This window comes from Gobio gobio (assembly GCF_949357685.1).
Source record: "Gobio gobio genome assembly, chromosome: 20".
Classification (NCBI taxonomy): Eukaryota; Metazoa; Chordata; class Actinopteri; order Cypriniformes; family Gobionidae; genus Gobio; species Gobio gobio.
In genome coordinates, this window is record NC_137113.1 from 47,209,961 (window position 1) to 47,230,287 (window position 20,327).

At 39.0% G+C, this 20,327-nt stretch overlaps 1 protein-coding gene across 2 annotated transcripts in view; it reads right to left on the bottom strand.

Annotated features, from left to right (window-relative positions):
• Positions 1-20,095, bottom strand: part of cops3 (COP9 signalosome subunit 3) — a 28,218-nt gene extending 8,123 nt beyond the window's left edge. Inside the window, exons 1-9 of one of the 2 annotated variants that reach the window (XM_079801143.1) lie at positions 19,926-20,095; positions 18,504-18,633; positions 12,856-12,968; positions 12,734-12,783; positions 10,589-10,681; positions 6,177-6,356; positions 3,606-3,746; positions 1,875-2,048; positions 1,705-1,791 (exon numbers count right to left, since the gene is read on the bottom strand). In XM_079801143.1, the coding sequence (XP_079657269.1) occupies positions 1,705-1,791; positions 1,875-2,048; positions 3,606-3,746; positions 6,177-6,356; positions 10,589-10,681; positions 12,734-12,783; positions 12,856-12,968; positions 18,504-18,633; positions 19,926-19,980 (1,023 nt within the window). In that variant the 5' untranslated portion in view covers positions 19,981-20,095. The remainder of the gene's footprint in view (positions 1-1,704; positions 1,792-1,874; positions 2,049-3,605; positions 3,747-6,176; positions 6,357-10,588; positions 10,682-12,733; positions 12,784-12,855; positions 12,969-18,503; positions 18,634-19,925) is intronic. The other variant, XM_079801142.1, reaches the window with a different exon arrangement.
• Positions 20,096-20,327: the final 232 nt, after the last annotated feature.

Below are 20,327 nucleotides of genomic sequence, written 5' to 3' on the forward strand. Positions count from 1 at the left end.
CCTCAAGGTTGTGTGTGTTGTGGCTTCACAAATGCTTTGCTGCAGACCTCGGTTGTAATGAGTGATTATTTCAGTCAAAGTTGCTCTTCTATCAGCTTGAATCAGTCGGCCCATTCTCCTCTGACCTCGAGCATCAACAAGGCATTTTCTCCCACAGGATTAGGGATGGCTCGATACCACAATTTTGTCTTCGGTACGGTACCACAATCTAATACCGAAGTACCGATATTAAATCGATACCATACAGGGTCTGAATTTTGATGCGGGTATTGCGCATAATTTTACTCACTCTCGCAAGTTTTGGGTTTATGAAGCGGGAAATTACCGCAAATGTTCATTATTAAATTAATCAACAAAGATTGTCACATCAATCAGTCATTTGGAAACTTTTTTGTAAGTAATTTCAGCATTACACCTCATCGCACCTGCACTATAAAAGCAATTTGCGCGCTCAGATTCAACACTTGCGGGACAGCTGACGAAAATCACTGCCCACGTCTTTTTAAACCTCGCCAATTTGAACATGCAAGCGATTTTATAGCATTTCGTAACACATATGGGATGAGAGCTCTTTAAGAGAGTTTTCTTTCCGCTCATGCCAACAACAAACACACACACACACACACACACACACACACGCCTAAAGAGCTCGCGCATTCCAAATTAAGTTGTTTTTCCTCAGTCAAATACACACAAAATTATGTCAAAAATGTCAATCTTTAGTGAGTAGTTACATAAACACAGTTGGTTATGTCTTTCGCGGATGTAAATAGTGCAATAGGATGCGTGCAAAAATATTATGAGGTCTAAACATCACTGGTTGAAACGAACGCTGGAGATTTCTTTATATTTAAACAATACGATCTTATGTATGTGCGTTAATCAGTGTTAAAAGAAAAAAGTCTAAATTAGATGGTTAGAATGATGCACTCACCTGTCGATCTCTTAATGTCTTACAAGACAGGAATTAAGTGACGATGCTTGGCAAGGTTTGATGGTTCTTCAGCAGTTTTATAAGCAAAGTAATTCCAAATTTCACGTCTACTCTCTTTATTAATGAGCTTTGTGCGTGTTGAGTGAGATTCAACTGCTGTATTCATCTTGTTCTGTTGCCACATTTGCCGGTTTCACGTCAGTTTGGGTAGCGCGCTGCCACCTAGCGGTGAACTTAGGAACAGCAGCATATACCGAAATGAGCAAAATCATGATATCGTACCGTTTTAAATAAAATATATACCGGTATTTTTCCAGTACCGGTATACCGCGCATCCCTACACAGGACTGCCGCATACTGGAGGTTTTTCCCTTTTCACACCATTCTTTGTAAACCCTAGAAATGGTTGTGCGTGAAAATCCCAGTAACTGAGCAGATTGTGAAATACTCAGACCGGCCCGTCTGGCACCAACAACCATGCCACGCTCAAAATTGCTTAAATCACTTTCTTTCCCATTCTGACATTCAGTGTGGAGTTCAAGAGATTGACCAGGACCACACCCCTAAATGCATTGAAGCAACTGCCATGTGATTGGTTGATTAGATAATTGCATTAATGAGAAATTGAACAGGTGTTCCTAATGATCCTTTAGGTGAGTGTATATGGATGCTTGTTTCTGCACACGGAATTAAAAAAGATGTCTTTTTTCTCTCGCAATTGTGAGTTTAGACATTCACTGTGATTAGAGGAGCTGAGGATGATTTCCTACCATATGCAGGACGTATTTCTCAGCTTCTTGAGGGCCGGAGAGCTGAACTCGACTTGCCATGTCTTGTAAGGATAACGTCAAGAATGTCTGTCAATCAAAAGAACAGAGATCAGCGTTTCCGTTTGATCAGCACAGAATCTGCAGCTCAACTTACAGGGATAACTTCAGACCTTGGTGAGCCTCTGGATGTTCTTCTTGTAGAGCGAGGACAGGCACTGTTTGACCAGGCCGGTGTTGTTGTCTCGTGCAAACGTCTCGCTGTGTTTGTTGACCTGCAGGCGCAGCTCTCCGGGGTTGTTGGTGGCGTACACCTGAGCCAGCTCGTGGTAAGCATTACTGAGGGGCTTTACATCACACACACACACACACACGATTAGCTTATGGGCCTTTAAAGTGCGCTCCTGAAAGGGTTAGTTCACCCAAAAATCAAAATTCTGTCATTAATTACTCACCCTCATGTGGTTGGACACCCGTCAGACCTCCGTTCATCTTCAGACACAAATGAAGATATTTTAGTGTAAATCTGATGCTCTGAAAGGCCTCCATTGGCTCAATGCACTTTACACTCTCAAGACCCTTAAAAGACACTAAAGACGTCGTTACAAAGTCCATCTCACTACAGTGGTTCTACAATAACTTTATGGAGTGACGAGAATAGTTTTTGTGCGCAAAAAAACCCTAAATAACGACTTATATAGTGAAGACGATTTCAAAACACGGCATCATGAAGCTTCGAAGCGTTATGAATCAGTGATTCGAATCATGATTCGGACCGCGTGTCAAACCGCCAAACTGCTGAAATTTGGCGATCCAAACTGCTGAATCGACTCACTGATTCATAACGCACTGAACCGCTGAATCGACTCACTGATTCATAACGCTCTGAACCGCTGATTCATAACGCTCTGAACCGCTGAATCGACTCACTGATTCATAACGCTCTGAACCGCTGAATCGACTCACTGATTAATAACGCTCTGAACCGCTGAATCGACTCACTGATTCATAACGCTCTGAACCGCTGATTCATAACGCTCTGAACCGCTGAATCGACTCACTGATTCATAACGCACTGAACCGCTGAATCGACTCACTGATTCATAACGCTCTGAACCGCTGATTCATAACGCACTGAACCGCTGAATCGACTCACTGATTCATAACGCACTGAACCGCTGATTCATAACGCACTGAACCGCTGAATCGACTCACTGATTCATAACGCTCTGAACCGCTGATTCATAACGCTCTGAACCGCTGAATCGACTCACTGATTCGTAACGCACTGAACCGCTGAATCGACTCACTGATTCATAACGCACTGAACCGCTGATTCATAACAAACTGAACCGCTGAATCGACTCACTGATTCATAACGCTCTGAACCGCTGATTCATAACGCTCTGAACCGCTGAATCGACTCACTGATTCATAACGCACTGAACCGCTGAATCGACTCACTGATTCATAACGCACTGAACCGCTGATTCATAACGCACTGAACCGCTGAATCGACTCACTGATTCATAACGCTCTGAACCGCTGATTCATAACGCTCTGAACCGCTGAATCGACTCACTGATTCATAACGCACTGAACCGCTTTTTGCGCACAATAACTATTCTCGTCGCTTCATAAAGTTATTGTAGAGCCACTGTAGTGAGATGGACTTTGTAACTTTAGTCTTTAGTGTCTTTTAAGGGTCTTGAGAGTGTAAAGTGCATTGAGCCAATGGAGGCCTTTCAGAGCATCAGATTTACACTAAAATATCTTCATTTGTGTCTGAAGATGAACGGAGGTCTGACGGGTGTCCAACCACATGAGGGTCAGTCATTAATGACAGAATTTACATTTTTGGGTGAACTAACCCTTAGAACTGTGGGACTCATGTCGAGACTCACCTTGATGAATCGGCCCACGATCTGTGACGTGTATTTGGGAAGCTGCTGGACTTTGCCATGAAGGATGAGGGAAACCAGGATGTACTTCTTGTACGCTTCTAGCATTATGTGACTGACCGCCATTGCAGGAGTGGTTATCGCCTGAAGATAGACAGAAAGACTCGCTTAAGACTTGGGAAATTAGACAATATATTCATAATACCATACATTAGTTGAGAATTTCACAATGATTTTAATGTGCTTTTATCTGATTGATCTAAATTAATCGGTTCCGATTCGTTAGGGCCATCATTCAATGATTTATATGAAGTCTGCATGCAATAAAATAATTAATAAAATGTATATATTAATACAAATATTAATATGTTTAGTATTTGGTCATTAAGCTTCAGCTAAAACATGCAACTTCACAAAATCAGTGTTAGAGTTTGATTCATTTCTGTGAATCAGTTCATCTCAATGAATCGATTCTGATTCTTTAGGCTCACCGCTCAATGTGGCATGTAATTTCCTAAAAAGGTCATTGCGTTAAGATATACAGAAAATATTATATTTTTACAGAATAGTGAAATTAGACAGGAAGATGGAAAAAATACTGGATATTTACAATATAGTTGTAATGCCATACATTAATTGTGAAAATCATAATGATTTTATTTGGTCATCAAATGTGATTCATCTCAACAAATCGATTCTGATTCATTAGAGCCATCATTAAATGTTTTTTATGAAGTCTGCATGCAATACAATTAGTCATTTGATTAGTATTTGGTCATTAAGTTCCTGATAAAACATGCAACTTTAGCAAAATCAGTGTTAGAGTTTGATTCATTTCTGTGAATCAGTTCATCTCAATGAATCAATTCTGATTCGTTAGGCCCATCACAAGAATGATTTAAGTATTGATTCATCTCAAATCGATTCTGATTCATTAGAGCCATCATTCAATGGTTTTTATGAAGTCTGCACGCAATCAAATTATTAACATATTAATTAAATTAGTATTTGGTCATTACGTTTCTGATAAAACATGCAACTTTAGCAAAATCAGTGTTAGAGTTTGATTCATTTCTGTGAATCAGTTCATCTCAATGAATCAATTTTGATTCGTTAAGGCTATAATTCAATGATTTATATTAAGTGTGCATGCAATAAAATTAGTAATAATATTACTAATGTGCTTTGTATTTGGTCATTAAGTTTCTGATAAAACATGCAACTTTAGCAAAATCAGTGTTAGAGTTTGATTCATTTCTGTGAATCAGTTCATCTCAATGAATCAATTCTGATTCGTTAGGCCCATCACAAGAATGATTTAAGTATTGATTCATCTCAAATCGATTCTGATTCATTAGAGCCATCATTCAATGGTTTTTATGAAGTTTGCATGCAATAAAATTAGTAATTTGATAAGAATTTGGTCATTAAGTTCCTGATAAAACATGCAACGTTAGCAAAATCAGTGTAAGAGTTTGATTCATTTCTGTGAATCAGTTCATCTCAATGAATCAATTCTGATTCGTTAGGCCCATCAGAAGAATGATTTAAGAATTGATTCATCTCAAATCGATTCTGATTCATTAGAGCCATCATTCAATGGTTTTTATTAAGTCTGCACGCAATAAAATTATTAACATATTAATTAAATTAGTATTTGGTCATTAAGTTTCTGATAAAACATGCAACTTTAGCAAAATCAGTGTTAGAGTTTGATTCATTTCTGTGAATCAGTTCATCTCAATGAATCAATTCTGATTCGTTAGGCCCATCACAAGAATGATTTAAGAATTGATTAATCTCAAATCGATTCTGATTCATTAGAGCCATCATTCAATGGTTTTTATGAAGTCTGCACGCAATAAAATTATTAACATATTAATTAAATTAGTATTTGGTCATTACGTTTCTGATAAAACATGCAACTTTAGCAAAATCAGTGTTAGAGTTTGATTCATTTCTGTGAATCAGTTAATCTCAATGAATCAATTCTGATTCGTTAGGCCCATCACAAGAATGATTTAAGAATTGATTAATCTCAAATCGATTCTGATTCATTAGAGCCATCATTCAATGGTTTTTATGAAGTCTGCACGCAATAAAATTATTAACATATTAATTAAATTAGTATTTGGTCATTAAGTTTCTGATAAAACATGCAACTTTAGCAAAATCAGTGTTAGAGTTTGATTCATTTCTGTGAATCAGTTCATCTAAATGAATCAATTCTGATTCATTAGGCCCAATTGCTCAATGTGGCATGTAATAAATTGTTGAGTATGTAGGTAAATATTGTTTATTAGTATGTATTTTGTTGCATACCTCTCAAAATGATTAAATGTCGATGTTCATTTAGTGAAAAGCATGGGTAAAGCTACAGTAACGTCTTCAGCTAGTCAGCTCGAGTCCTTTCCATCTAAACTGGTTCTCTCTCTTAAGCCTGATAGTGAATGTTTTATGAGCGGTAGGAAAATCTCTTTTTTTTTTAAAGTTATGAGAAAGAACCATATTCACGCAGAGCCGAAGCACATGTTCACCTGTGAAATGCATGCAAAACTGTACCAAAATGAATACCTGTTCAAAAAAGTACAGTGCCCGTTCAAAGTTCTTCAGACCCGTGTAGATCATGCCTCCATAGTAGTAATAACACAGAAAGGGCTTTGCGTCGTATGCTCCGTTCTCCTTGCAGATATCCATCATGTCCAGCTCCAGGAACGGGACCGCAGGTTTGAAGCACTTGGCTAATAGGCATAACTATAAACACAGGGATTCATTATTATTATTATTGTGCAACAAATGATCTGAAAAAGTTTAAGTGTGGTAGTGAACAAATCTTCTCAAAACTGAAAATCAATGTACTATATTATTGTTTCAATAATATTTCTTCTTTAAGATTTTGTAATGGCGCCATTTGTTTCTATATAAAATACCAAAAGACGACTCAAAGGGGCGGTTTCCTGTTCAGAGATTAAACCTAGTCCTAGACTAAAATGGCCTTTTAAACCAGGTTTTAAACCACTCTTTCATGAACACCAGATTTAAGGACTTTTTAAAGCACCTTTTATTTTAAATCAAGCACATAAATATGATAAAGGTGGGTGTGTCTGTCCTCCTTGGACTTTTATGTTGAAGTGTTTCCTGTGCTTTCTTTTGTAGTTCTTTGTAGTTTTTCTTGTTGATTGGTCTCCTCCGGTGTTTCTCATTTACCACTCCCCTTTGTTATCTTGTTATCCTTGTTTCCCTTTGTGTTAATAGTCTTGTGCTGCGTCCCAATTCGCACACTATCCGTACTAAATAGTATTCGAAAGTAGAATTAGTATGTCCCAAATCGTAGTATGTTGAAAAGTGTATTCCCGGATGGTTTACTATTTCCGGTCAGAATCCGAAGTGCAGATCGATGCGCACTCTAACGGCTGATATTGCCCACAACCCATTGCGAGATGGACGAGGATTCGATTAGAACTACAAACGCGGATAAAAAGTGTTAAAAAAACTACAAACATGACGGTTACGCGAGTCTGACGGTTAAGTGGAGAGGATTAGATAAAGTGGTTTGAGTGAGCAATTATCAGTATTTAACCTGACGAAAAGATATTAATTCAATATTATCCACATTATATTTCTCCTTCAGCCGCATTGAGAACTTTTGTAATGATACGTTTGGCCATTAACTTTGCAAACACATGAGAGGAGTCTCTGCATTAAAGACCCACGAATGGCAGATCAACGAGCGACTACATTTCTCTCCGATACGGTAGGAAATTAAATTTAAAGTGGGGGATTTTAACTGTGGCGATGATTGGCAGTTTAAACGGTGACGGGATGCATGTAACAGAGTCCGTTAAAGATGACGTAGTGTGTCCCAAAGCTTGCATACTCTTCTGCTACACACTCAAAAGTATGTACTTTTTCTTCACAAAAAGAGTACATACTTTTAGGACGTAGTATAAGTAGGCGAATTGGGACGCAGCCCTAGACTTAGTCTGTTAATAAGCCGATTTCCTGGAGGAAGACTAGAGCTACTGAGGCTTAAACTAAACCTAATACGGGGCAGATTTAAAGGCACAATATGTAAGATTTTTGGATTCAAATGTCCAAAAACCACCCAGTGTTTCCCACACATAGACTAATGCATGGCGGTGCGCCACAGAATCAACACCGGTCGCCACATTTATTTTTTTTACGCCATTTCAAACACGCAGAGTATTCGTTCAGCTGCATTTCCTTTCTCTGCTCTCCCGCCGTCTCTCTGTCACTCACGCGTCTCTCTCACACACACACACACACACACACACACACACAGTGCGTTCCATTCGACCGTAAGTCTCACACATTTGGCGTGAGACACACGCTTTCAGGCTCTGCCCAGGTAAAAATCTCACGCCAAATTGCCAAACATGCTTTTGTACTGAAGCAGTACTGAATCGACTCACTGATTCATAACGCTCTGAACCGCTGAATCGACTCACTGATTCATAACGCTCTGAACCGCTGAATCGACTCACTGATTCATAACGCTCTGAACCGCTGAATCGACTCACTGATTCATAACGCTCTGAACCGCTGAATCGACTCATTGATTCATAACGCTCCAAACCGCTGAATCGACTCACTGATTCATAACGCTTCGAAGCTTCATGATGCCGTGTTTTGAAATCGTCATCACTATATAAGTCGTTATTTAGGGTTTTTTGCGCACGAAAACTATTCTCATCGCTTCATAAAGTTATTGTAGAACCACTGTAGTGAGATGGACTTTGTAACGACGTCTTTAGTGTCTTTTAAGGGTCTTGAGAGTGTAAAGTGCATTGAGCCAATGGAGGCCTTTCAGAGCCATCAGATTTACACTAAAATATCTTCATTTGTGTCTGAAGATGAACGGAGGTCTGACGGGTGTCCAACCACATGAGGCTCAGTCATTAATGACAGAATTTTCAACTAACTAACCCTTTAAGGGGTTTTATGCAACACTTAACGCTTTTTAAAGGATTACTTAAGTGAAAAAATAGCATTTAAGGGGAATTCTAAGTGTTTATGACGTTTCACTTAAAGAAACCCTTAAGTAACACTTAAAATATATCTATATCCTAATATTTAAATATCAGTTTCATCAGTGCATCTTAGATTTTCTATTCTCCTGGGTGCATGAACTGCAGATGCCAGATTATATGGAAATTATAATATAAAAATATGAATTTATCGGTTATCGGCCATTAGGGCTGTCAACGAATATTCTAAATTCGAATATATATTCGAATAGTTTTTAAAAAACGAATTTCGAAGGTGAAAATTAATATTCGAATAAATAAAAAAATGTGGGGGAAAAAACGCCCGCGGTAGTAGAGGCGTGGCTGTCTGCTTTGCGAGTGGGCGCTAGCGCATGTACTTTGGCCCGTCTCCAGAGCGCGAGCCTCCGCTGACTGCGCGCGCTCCTCCCCAAACGGACGAGGCGTTTATACTCGACGCGCTCGCCGTTGTGCTTTTCTTTGAAACGACAGATGGCGACTCGGAGTAATTATTCTATAAACTATCAGGAAAAGCTTCGAGAAGTGGGCTAATGTACACGGGTGACGATATTTATTTTAGTACACTTCACCAAAAACCACACTACAAAAGAATCATGTAAAACAGATCAAAATAAACCTTGATATTACTTGTGACATGAGAACAAAATGTATGTAGAAATGTAACGTTATACAACTCAATTTATGATATCTAAATGTTTCCTAATTTCACTAAACACTTTAGTGAGTTTTCACTTAGTTTCCTGAACTTTTCTTTATTAAACGGGCTTTTTTATGCTTTTGTAGGCTCGTTTTGTAAATATAAGCAACTAATTTGTATGTGCAAACTGGACCAGCCTTACTTTGCATCGCCGCCACAAGCTCTCTGTCTGCAACACGACAAGAGGCCATAACGGAGAAATTAATGTTGTTCATTTGTAAGGACATGAGAGCGATCAGTGTCGTGGATGAGGCGGCTTCAGTGAGTTCTGTCCAGCAATGGAACCGAGGTACTGACTGAAGAGATATTGCATGAATGAAGGATAAATGCACTGCTTCCACTGGTTTGATTATTTACCGTTTCATGTCAAGGAAAAGTTCCATGTTTACCACAGCACAGCTCGCTCGGAGCGTTCAATAATATGCTTTAAAACTTAAATTAATATTTGTTTCAATCACTGAATGAAGCCTGCTATATTTGGAACAAGAGTCGCGACCTTAAATTGCTTGCACAAAACTCTTGATCAGCCTCAAAATGTGTTTGTTCATTTAAGCCGTTATGAGCAGAGAGCGTGAGGGAGAGAGAGAGAGAGAGAGAGAGAGAGAGAGAGAGAGAGAGAATGAGACAGCGAGAGAGAGAGTGAGGTCTGCGGTCTTTAGCCATTAGTTGATTTACTTGTTTTTGTGTAGGTAATGCGTTGTCAAATATGTCTAAACTTAAATAGACTACCTATATAAGTAGTTATGTGTCTTTGTATTCATTTGTCCTGTTATTGACGTAATGCACGCGTATTACGTCAATAAATATTATTGCGTCGTCATTGATAAAACGCCATTGATAAAATTGAGATTACGTCATTGATAAAATGCGCAACCAGATGTTCGAATAGTTCGAATATTCGTGCTTTTTTTAGAGGGAATATTCGAACGTCATTTTTGAGCAATTTTGACAGCCCTATCGGCCATGAGAAGGACTTAATTATCGGTTATCGGTATCTGTTAAAAAAATTTCATATCGTGCATCCCTAATATACATATATAAATAATATAAAAGGAAGCGGCCCCCAGGTGTGTCCACAACATCGAATCTGGGCTCCTTTTAAAAAAAGTTTGAACACTCCTGTACTACAACAAATCATAATAATCAAAACATCCCTGTAGTATCACTTTCACAGCATGTGTTCAGCTCCTCAATTACACCTTTAATTATCTACACAACTTTATAAATCTGTAATGACAAGTGTTCAGTGACTCCAGACTCACCTGACACAGGTCTGCGTGCACTGAGGTAAGCTGATTTGTGTTCATCTGCATCTTGTCTATGGCCTGTTTAAGTATACTTATTCCACGCAAGGGCTGTAAACGACAACACAACTTAAAAGGTTAGTTCACCCAAAAATGAAAATTCTGTCATTAATTCCTCACCCTCATGTGGTTGGACACCCGTCAGACCTCCGTTCATCTTCAGACACAAATGAAGATATTTTAGTGTAAATCTGATGCTCTGAAAGGCCTCCATTGGCTCAATGCACTTTACACTCTCAAGACCCTTAAAAGACACTAAAGACTAAAGTTACAAAGTCCATCTCACTACAGCGGCTCTACAATAACTTTATGAAGAGGCGAGAATAGTTTGTGCGCAAAAAAACCCTAAATAACGACTTATATAGTGATGACGATTTCAAAACACGGCCTCATGAAGCTTCGAAGCGTTATGAATCAGTGAGTCGATTCAGCAGTTTGGAGCGTTATGAATCAGTGAGTCGAATCATGATTATTAATTCACTGATTCATAACGCTCCAAACTGCTGAATCGACTCGCTGATTCATAACGCTCCAAACTGCTGAATCGACTCACTGATTCATAACGCTCCAAACTGCTGTATCGACTCGCTGATTCATAACGCTCCAAACCGCTGAATCGACTCACTGATTCATAACGCTCCAAACCGCTGAATCGACTCACTGATTCATAACGCTCCAAACTGCTGAATCAACTCACTGATTCATAACGCTCCAAACTGCTGAATCGACTCGCTGATTCATAACGCTCCAAACTGCTGAATCGACTCGCTGATTCATAACGCTCCAAACTGCTGAATCGACTCACTGATTCATAACGCTCCAAACTGCTGAATCGACTCACTGATTCATAACGCTCCAAACTGCTGAATCGACTCACTGATTCATAACGCTCCAAACTGCTGAATCGACTCACTGATTCATAACGCTCCAAACTGCTGAATCGACTCGCTGATTCATAACGCTCCAAACTGCTGTATCGACTCGCTGATTCATAACGCTCCAAACTGCTGTATCGACTCACTGATTCATACCGCTCCAAACTGCTGATTCGACTCACTGATTCATAACGCTCCAAACTGCTGAATCAACTCACTGATTCATAACGCTCCAAACTGCTGAATTGACTCACTGATTCATAACGCTCCAAACTGCTGATTCGACTCACTGATTCATAACGCTCCAAACTGCTGAATTGACTCACAGATTCATAACGCTCCAAACTGCTGATTCGACTCACTGATTCATAACGCTCCAAACTGCTGAATCGACTCGCTGATTCATAACGCTCCAAACTGCTGTATCGACTCGCTGATTCATAACGCTCCAAACTGCTGAATCGACTCGCTGATTCATAACGCTCCAAACTGCTGAATCGACTCGCTGATTCATAACGCTCCAAACTGCTGAATCGACTCGCTGATTCATAACGCTCCAAACTGCTGAATCGACTCGCTGATTCATAACGCTCCAAACTGCTGAATCGACTCGCTGATTCATAACGCTCCAAACTGCTGAATCGACTCACTGATTCATAACGCTCCAAACTGCTGAATCGACTCACTGATTCATAACGCTCCAAACTGCTGATTCGACTCACTGATTCATAACGCTCCAAACTGCTGAATCGACTCACTGATTCATAACGCTCCAAACTGCTGAATCGACTCACTGATTCATAACGCTTCAAACTGCTGAATCGACTCACTGATTCATAACGCTTCGAAGCTTCATGATCGTGTTTTGAAATCATCATCACTATATAAGTCGTTATTTAGGGTTTTTTTGCACACAAAAACTATTCTCGCCGATTCATAAAGTTATTGTAGAGCCGCTGTAGTGAGATGGACTTTGTAACTTTAGTCTTTAGTGTCTTTTAAGGGTCTTGAGAGTGTAAAGTGCATTGAGCCAATGGAGGCCTTTCAGAGCATCAGATTTACACTAAAATATCTTCATTTGTGTCTGAAGATGAACGGAGGTCTGACGGGTGTCCAACGACATGAGGGTAAGTAATTAATGACACAATTTACATTTTTGGGTGAACTAACCCTTTAACATCACACGTGTAATTTAAAGAAAACTGCTAAATGACAGAAAGACACTTGCCTGTTTTCTTTCTACTAGGGCATTCGTCATCTGGTGGCACAGGCCAGCAACTGAAAGGAGAAAACAGCTTTAAAAGAGGAATAGAAATGAAACGGCGTGATGAGGAAGGCGTATCGGCGTACATGTGTCTGTGGCGTATCGGATGTGCTCTCCGTTGCAGGTGCTGATGAAGAGTTGGACTTGGGAAAACAAGGTCTCGAAATCAGGGATGTTTGGCATGGAGAACTTCACAAACCTGCAATGCAGTTAAAAGACACAACAACTCTTTCAGATGAACTCTCAGTCCTATAGGGATGGGAATCGAGTAGGGCTGGGGACACAAATTTCACAATTTGATTCGATTTCGATTCACAAGCTTGCAATTCAATTCAATTATTTGGATATATATCAGGTACAATACATTGAAAATCTTCTCAAGGAAAACAAATCTCTGAATTAATGCTGTAAACTATGGGAGCTGCTATAATATTGAAGGTAAAAATGAACTGATTAGTACAAACACTTAAAATTAATTTAGTTGACGAATAGGGGTGTAACGGTACACGTATTCGTATTGAACCGCTTCGGTACAAGGCTCTCGGTTCGGTGCGCGCGTGTACCATGAATGCAATCTTTAACAGTTAACAGTCGGCTTGTTTAAAGCGCGGAACACACTTCAATCCTAGTTCCCACACGAACATATTGAGTATTCAGTCCATTTTATCACGAAATTCAAACGATAAATGCATTTTAATGCTCTTTAATGTTACGTGACTGATAGACGCGTATCAGTTCAACTTCAAGCGGCAGCGCGCGATCAGGAAGAGAATAAATATAAATTAATATCTTGTTGAGGATACATTACAACTTACTGAAACGTATCATATGTTGTGTAATCACTCCATCGGTGATTCAACCGCGGAAAGACAATAAAACAGCTGGTAAACAATGTTGTGTAGAATCACGTTTACCTCAGAAGTCAGTGTCCACAGCTGTTAGCTCACTAACGTTAGAGAGATTAACTCTTTCACTGAATACATGCACTATATTAGCCTATATATATTCATTATATACTACTTAGCCTGTTAGTGATGTCTTGTTTATTTAATGTATGTTTAAATAAACCTGTCATTAAAATTACAGCCACTAAATGATTATATTTCAACAAAAAATTGGAGAAAAAATTATAATAATTCGATTTAGAAGTTACTGCAAAAACTGCCTTATGTGAAGCTTATGAGTGTTGATTATTTTATCTAAAAATAAATAGCAACTGAATTTAGGCTAATAGTTTGGGCTCTGTTGTTAATCTTTAATAGCAATATGTAAGTAAGGGCTCCCTATATAGTTTACAGCATTATCTTTAAGAAACTTTTAGTTATAACTGAATTAATTTAAGGACAGACACAATTTTTTTTCATTAAACCACTGTTGAATAAAAATTAATAAAAAGCAATTTTGTAAAACTGCTGTACCGAATCCGTACCGAACCGTGACTTCAAAACCGAGGTACGTACCGAACCGTCAGTTTTGTGTACCGTTACACCCCTATTGACGAATAATTTGTCAAATTTCGTCAACAACCTTTTTTCACTGACGAGAACGAGGCGATAACTAAATAAAAACTAGTGTTGGATGACAAAAACTATGACGAAAATCATAGTCATTTTTGTCAACAAATAAAAACGAGACGAAAATGTTAGTGAGGGACGATTAGGGAAGCGATCGGGTCAGAACTGATGTCCTGATGCACACATTTGATCTGAACTGATCTAACGGCTGGAAAACACGGCTCACACACACCCAATCCAGCATTCAGTGTTCTGTTATTATTATTATTATTATTATTATTATTATATAACAATCTATTTACCCTGAACTTTTTTGGACACATCTACATTATCAGTGAATAAAATACACCTGTATTCACTCAAAAATATTATAATAAATGGCTATAACTTGCTGAGGGATTGTTACATTTAGACAAAATTTCATCTGGAAGTCTAAAACAACCACGTCTAACTTTCCAAAGGAAAAAATTCAAACTTCATGAAGTTCTCTTTGAGTCACAGCAGTGTCAACGTTATATATTCGTTTTTGGTAACACAATAAACTGTATTTAATTTCATTCCCGTTTAATTCATAGTCAGGAGGAAAGACCAGTATTTGACACATATTCAATAAAGTATCAGGGTTATAATAGTTCACTAAAACCATTAAAAAAATCTTCATTACTTGAAATTAAATAAATGTTAACTGAAATTAAAAATACATAAATAAATAAACGTATTTGAAGCTTTAGGTTAACCTGATATGGCCTACTGACTAAACCAGAAATACAAAGTTATCAAAACTATATCGATGTTTTTAAAAAAAACAAACAAAAAAAGTGAATTGAGCTCTTTCGTGTATTTTTAATGTCAAAATGTCAGTTCAAGTGACAGTCGGTAATGTAAGGCTTAAATGCTAAATGTATTACAATTTAACTAAACTCATTAGATTTTAGGAGACTAAAACTAGACTAAAGCTAAAAACAATTCAGGCGACTAAAATATGACTAAAACTAAATGGCATTTTAGTTAAAAGACTACGACTAAAACTAAATCAAAATTTGCTGTCAAAATTAACACAAAGTTTTCTTACAATTCTATTAATTTAATCAATTCTCAGACTAAATACTTGTAAAATTGGGACTTCAAATGATGGAAATGTTATGTTCTCCTCACTGGAGTCTCTAACCTGCAATATGCCCTTTAAGGGTTAAAGAACAACATATGAATATTGTGTATAATACAGTGCATATAATTATCCAAATGCTCCTCTCTAGAGTTATTTTTTCTAGCTGACTAATGAGTTTATGGACACTGGATATGGTTTTTCTCAGGTGAATGTGATGTTACTGTGACGTCTTTATTGAGTGAATCCATGTGACATGATACAGATTTCGGTAAGTTGTCCTGTATCTTTTAACACTTTCAGATGTTATCTGAAATGTTTATTTTGCGCTGTAACTGGTATTAAAGCGGAGATGATCAGCTCATGTGCCGCTTCTCTTGAGCTGAGGCAGAGCGAGTTGATTTTTTCAAGTGAACTAACAGCTGTGGACACTGAATGACTGCCTGAGGTAACGTTAAATGTGATGCTAACTTACATGACTTTTTAGTTTAGCCTCAGTTATATTGAGGTCTTTCCGCCGTTGAGACACTGATTTAGCGATTACAGCACATATGATACGTGACAGTAAGTTGTAATGTATCCTCAACATACCTTAGATGTTCATTCATGTTTATTCTTAAGGAAGAAATGATCGATCGCGCTCACAGATGATCGCGTTCATGCGCGCGCGCGCCGCGGCTTGAACTGTGATGTGATCAGTGATGCCACATTAAAGAGCGTCAAAACGGCATTTATCGTTTGAATTTCATGATACATGTTGATCGATGTTGGTGTGGGAAATCGGATTTAAGTGTGTTCCGCGCTTAAAACATGCCCACTGTTAAAGATTGCGTTGGGAAACCGTTGGGTTTCACAGTGAAGTCTGGTCCTCTTCTCATCGAGAACATGAGCTCTGGCTGTCAGTTTTACAGTTTTTTTCAGGTCGCCGTTTCTGTTTGCGTCATTACAACATTTCGGCCATATTGTTTCGGTGATAAAAGTCTTTCGGCCGAAAACCGAAAATGCACTTTTGGGCCATTTGGGTCCTGGAACACCTAAAAGACTCTCTACCATCCACATTGGACTCACACCAGTTTGCCTACCGCAGCAATAGGAGCACAGAGGATGCCGTTTCCATGGCACTGCACTCTGTGCTCACCCATCTGGACCATAAGAACACGTATGCACGCATGCTGTTTGTTGACTTCAGCTCCGCATTCAACACTGTAATCCCATCCAAGTTAATAGCTAAACTTGGAGACCTGGGCATCAACACTTCAATGTGTAACTGGATTTTGGACTTCCTAACTGACAGACCCCAGAATGTTCGTTCAGGACTCACCTGCTCCACATCCATCACACTCAACACTGGTGTACCACAGGGCTGTGTGCTAAGTCCGTTTCTCTACTCCCTCTTCACCGCCGACTGCAAGCCTGTGTATGGATCTAATTCTATCGTCAAGTTTGCGGACGACACTACGGTGATCGGGCTCATCAGCAACAACGATGAGACTGCCTACAGGGAGGAGATCCAGCACCTGGCCACATGGTGCGCTGATAATAACCTGCTCCTCAACACCACCAAAACGAAGGAGCTCATCGTGGACTTCAGGAAAGAGTCAAGAGGCACACACGACACCATCCACATCAATGGAATGGCTGTTGAGCGTGTCTCCAGTTTCAAGTTCCTGGGGATCCACATCTCGGCGGACATGTCGTGGACGACCAACACCTCCAGCCTGGTCAAGAAGGCTCACCAGCGCCTCTTCTTCCTGAGGACACTGAGGAAGAATCAGCTCTCCTCGGCTATCCTGGTGAACTTCTACCGCTGCGCAATAGAAAGCATCCTGACCAACTGTGTGGCAGTGTGGTATGGGAGCTGCTCTGTTGCGGAGCGCAAGGCACTGCAGCGGGTGGTGAAAACTGCCCAGCGCATCACAGGGACTCCACTACCTGCCATCGAACACATCCAGAGGAAACGCTGTCTGCATTGAGCTCGCAGCATCCTCAAGGACTCCTCTCACCCAGCCCACAGACTGTTTTCTCTCCTGCCCTCCGGCAGGCGTTTCAGGATCCTCCGGACCAGGACCAGCAGACTAAAGAACAGTTTTTTCCCCAGAGCTGTCTCTTTACTGAACTCAAACCCCCGCTGATCCACTTCCCTCATAAACTGCGAACTCTCCTACCTCACATCCACCTTCACTTTGTTATTTGCACTACCGACTGTTTATCACAGTAACAACTGTTTACATATGCATCTTGCACTGCCATATCTTAACTGGATTATGCTCATTTGCACTGCCGACTGTATTTATAGTACCAATGTTTACATTTGCATTTTTGCACTGTACTTCTAACTGTAATATGCAACCACTTTCCACTGCACTTTACACTTTTTTTTCCGGATAGCTCTGTCCATAATTTATTGCACTACCCTAATCCACTGCTATTCCTCATATTAGCCTAACATATTATTGTATATCTCTATCTGTAAAATTCTGTTTATAGTAATAGCCATCTGTATATTGTATTCATAGTACATATTCATCTGTAAATTCTGTTTATAGTAATAGCCATCTGTATATTGTATTCATAGTACATATTCATCTGTAAATTCTGTTTATAGTAATAGCCATCTGTATATTTATTCACTGTACATATTCACCTGTAAATTCAGTTCTGTTTATAGTAATAACGTCTCTCTATTTATACATATTTATACATATTCAGTACATATCCATGTCCTGCACTTACGCATCCATTGTATATCCTGCACTTGCTGCTATTGCACTTCTGGTTAGACCTAAACTGCATTTCGTTGCCTTGTACTTGTACTTGTGTAATGACAATAAAGTTGAATCTAATCTAATCTAATCTAATTTTCGGCCGAAAATTTTCGGCCGAAAATTTTCGGTGGCTGAATATTCGGTGCATCCCTACTTTAATTCAAGCACTTTCAAGGACCTATGTTTGTTTTCAAGTACTTTCCAGGCCTTGAATCCACGCGTCTGAAATTCAAGTACTTTCAAGAAGCGTGGGAACCCTGCTTATTAGAATCGAAACTAGGAATCGATAAGCAGAATCGAAATCGATAATATTCAAATGATACCCAACACTCCTCAAGCCACTGACTTACAGAACAGCTAAAACCCCGAGCGAGTGCTCTTGGATGTCCAGCGCCCCAAGAACAGTGTCCAGATGGGAGAGATTCTTGGCCAGAAGTTCCCCGCTCTTATTGATCAGTTCACAGAGTTGAGTCATCTGACCTGAGAAGCACAACAGGCATGATTAATATTATTATTATTATTATGAAAACATGATTTCACATTAGTGATTCTATTCTAAAGTAAATGATGAACTGTACAGATCGGCTATACATCAACTATCTTATTCAGTGACTTTACGGTTGTACTCAAGACTAAACAGTCATAAAAGATCATTAAAGGCACAGTATGTAATTTTTCGTCTCTTATTCAGAACAACAGCAGATTTACACAATCAGACTAACTGTGTTGAGCTGGAGAACAATGGTGAGTTTCTGTCCATCAATGATCCAAACACTGTCTAATAAAACACATCAGATATTAAAGCGGCGCTAGTGTTGCCATGGTTACTACACAATAACACTGGAGGGTGATGCGGGGATGATGTCATTGATGGGCGACGCACACACACACACACACACACACACACACACACACACACACACACACACACACACACACACACTCCGTGTCCTGGTTATTTCTCTGGATTCTTGGAAACATTTGGGATCATTTAAGTAGACAAGTACAAAAATATATAACATTGTTCGAGTGGTTTTTGGGCATTTTAATCCCAAAATCTTACATATTGTGCCTTTAAATCAGTGGACATTTGGTACAGTTGATGTGTATTTTGCTTTATGTGTATATTTCCCAAGATTTTTAATTATATTGTCCATATTTAACCAGTATCACATAGCATAAAGAAGACCATTGTATCAGTTATTGTAATAATAACCTAGAAAAAAAAATATAATAAAACCTGAGACCAAAATACAACTGAAAAATAAACCCCTCTTTACAGAAATAACATAACCTTCATTGAATTCACTACATATCGATGTATTATTGTAAATTGAGCTTATTTGACTTTGTTTATTAAACCCTAAATTTGTGAAAAAAGAAAGTACGTCATGTATTCTTTGGTTAAGATCTTTCTACTGTACACGTTTATAATGTTTTATCCATGATTATGTCGATACCTAGAGAACCAGTTACAGGTTTATAATTGTTATGATGGTATTTTATGGCATATTTTATAAATGACTCAGCTAACATGACACATCCAATAATTTCATTAATATAACAACTAAGCGGTGCACATATTCAGCAGCTTTTCGTTGTTATTATTAGTAGCTGGACGAACAGAATCAGATAAACAAATACCATGTGTTACTGCCTGATATATAAACAACTAGCATGCTATCACGCGACGAGTTTTAGCATTAGGCTAACGTTAGTTAGCCCGTGTATCCATGAGTCTGAGTGTTCACGAGCCGTGTGAATGTCCGTACCTTGAGCGGAAAGTTGCCGCACATTATTCACGAACTGCTCCAGAGCTGAAGCCATCGTTTCTGCGCTTTTGTGAGGATGTTTTTCATTCAAATGTCAGAAGCAGCTTTCCAGTACAGAAGGGACGGGCCCTCAGCCGCCAACAGCAAACGAAATATCGCGAGGTTTGAGTGACAGCTCAGATTCCACGAGATTTCAGGCAAGGGATCGTTCGCTCCGCTCGAAAGCAAACTCCATAAGCTGAGATAATTTTAGATAATGTAAGATTTCACCTCACAAACACACACCTATCATTTATTTAGGGCTAAATGTTTTATTTTCAACTACAAATCACAGTATTCAGGCTTTGAAAATGGACATGTATTTTTTAAGGAATAAAACGAAGATGTCATTATTTCTTCCGG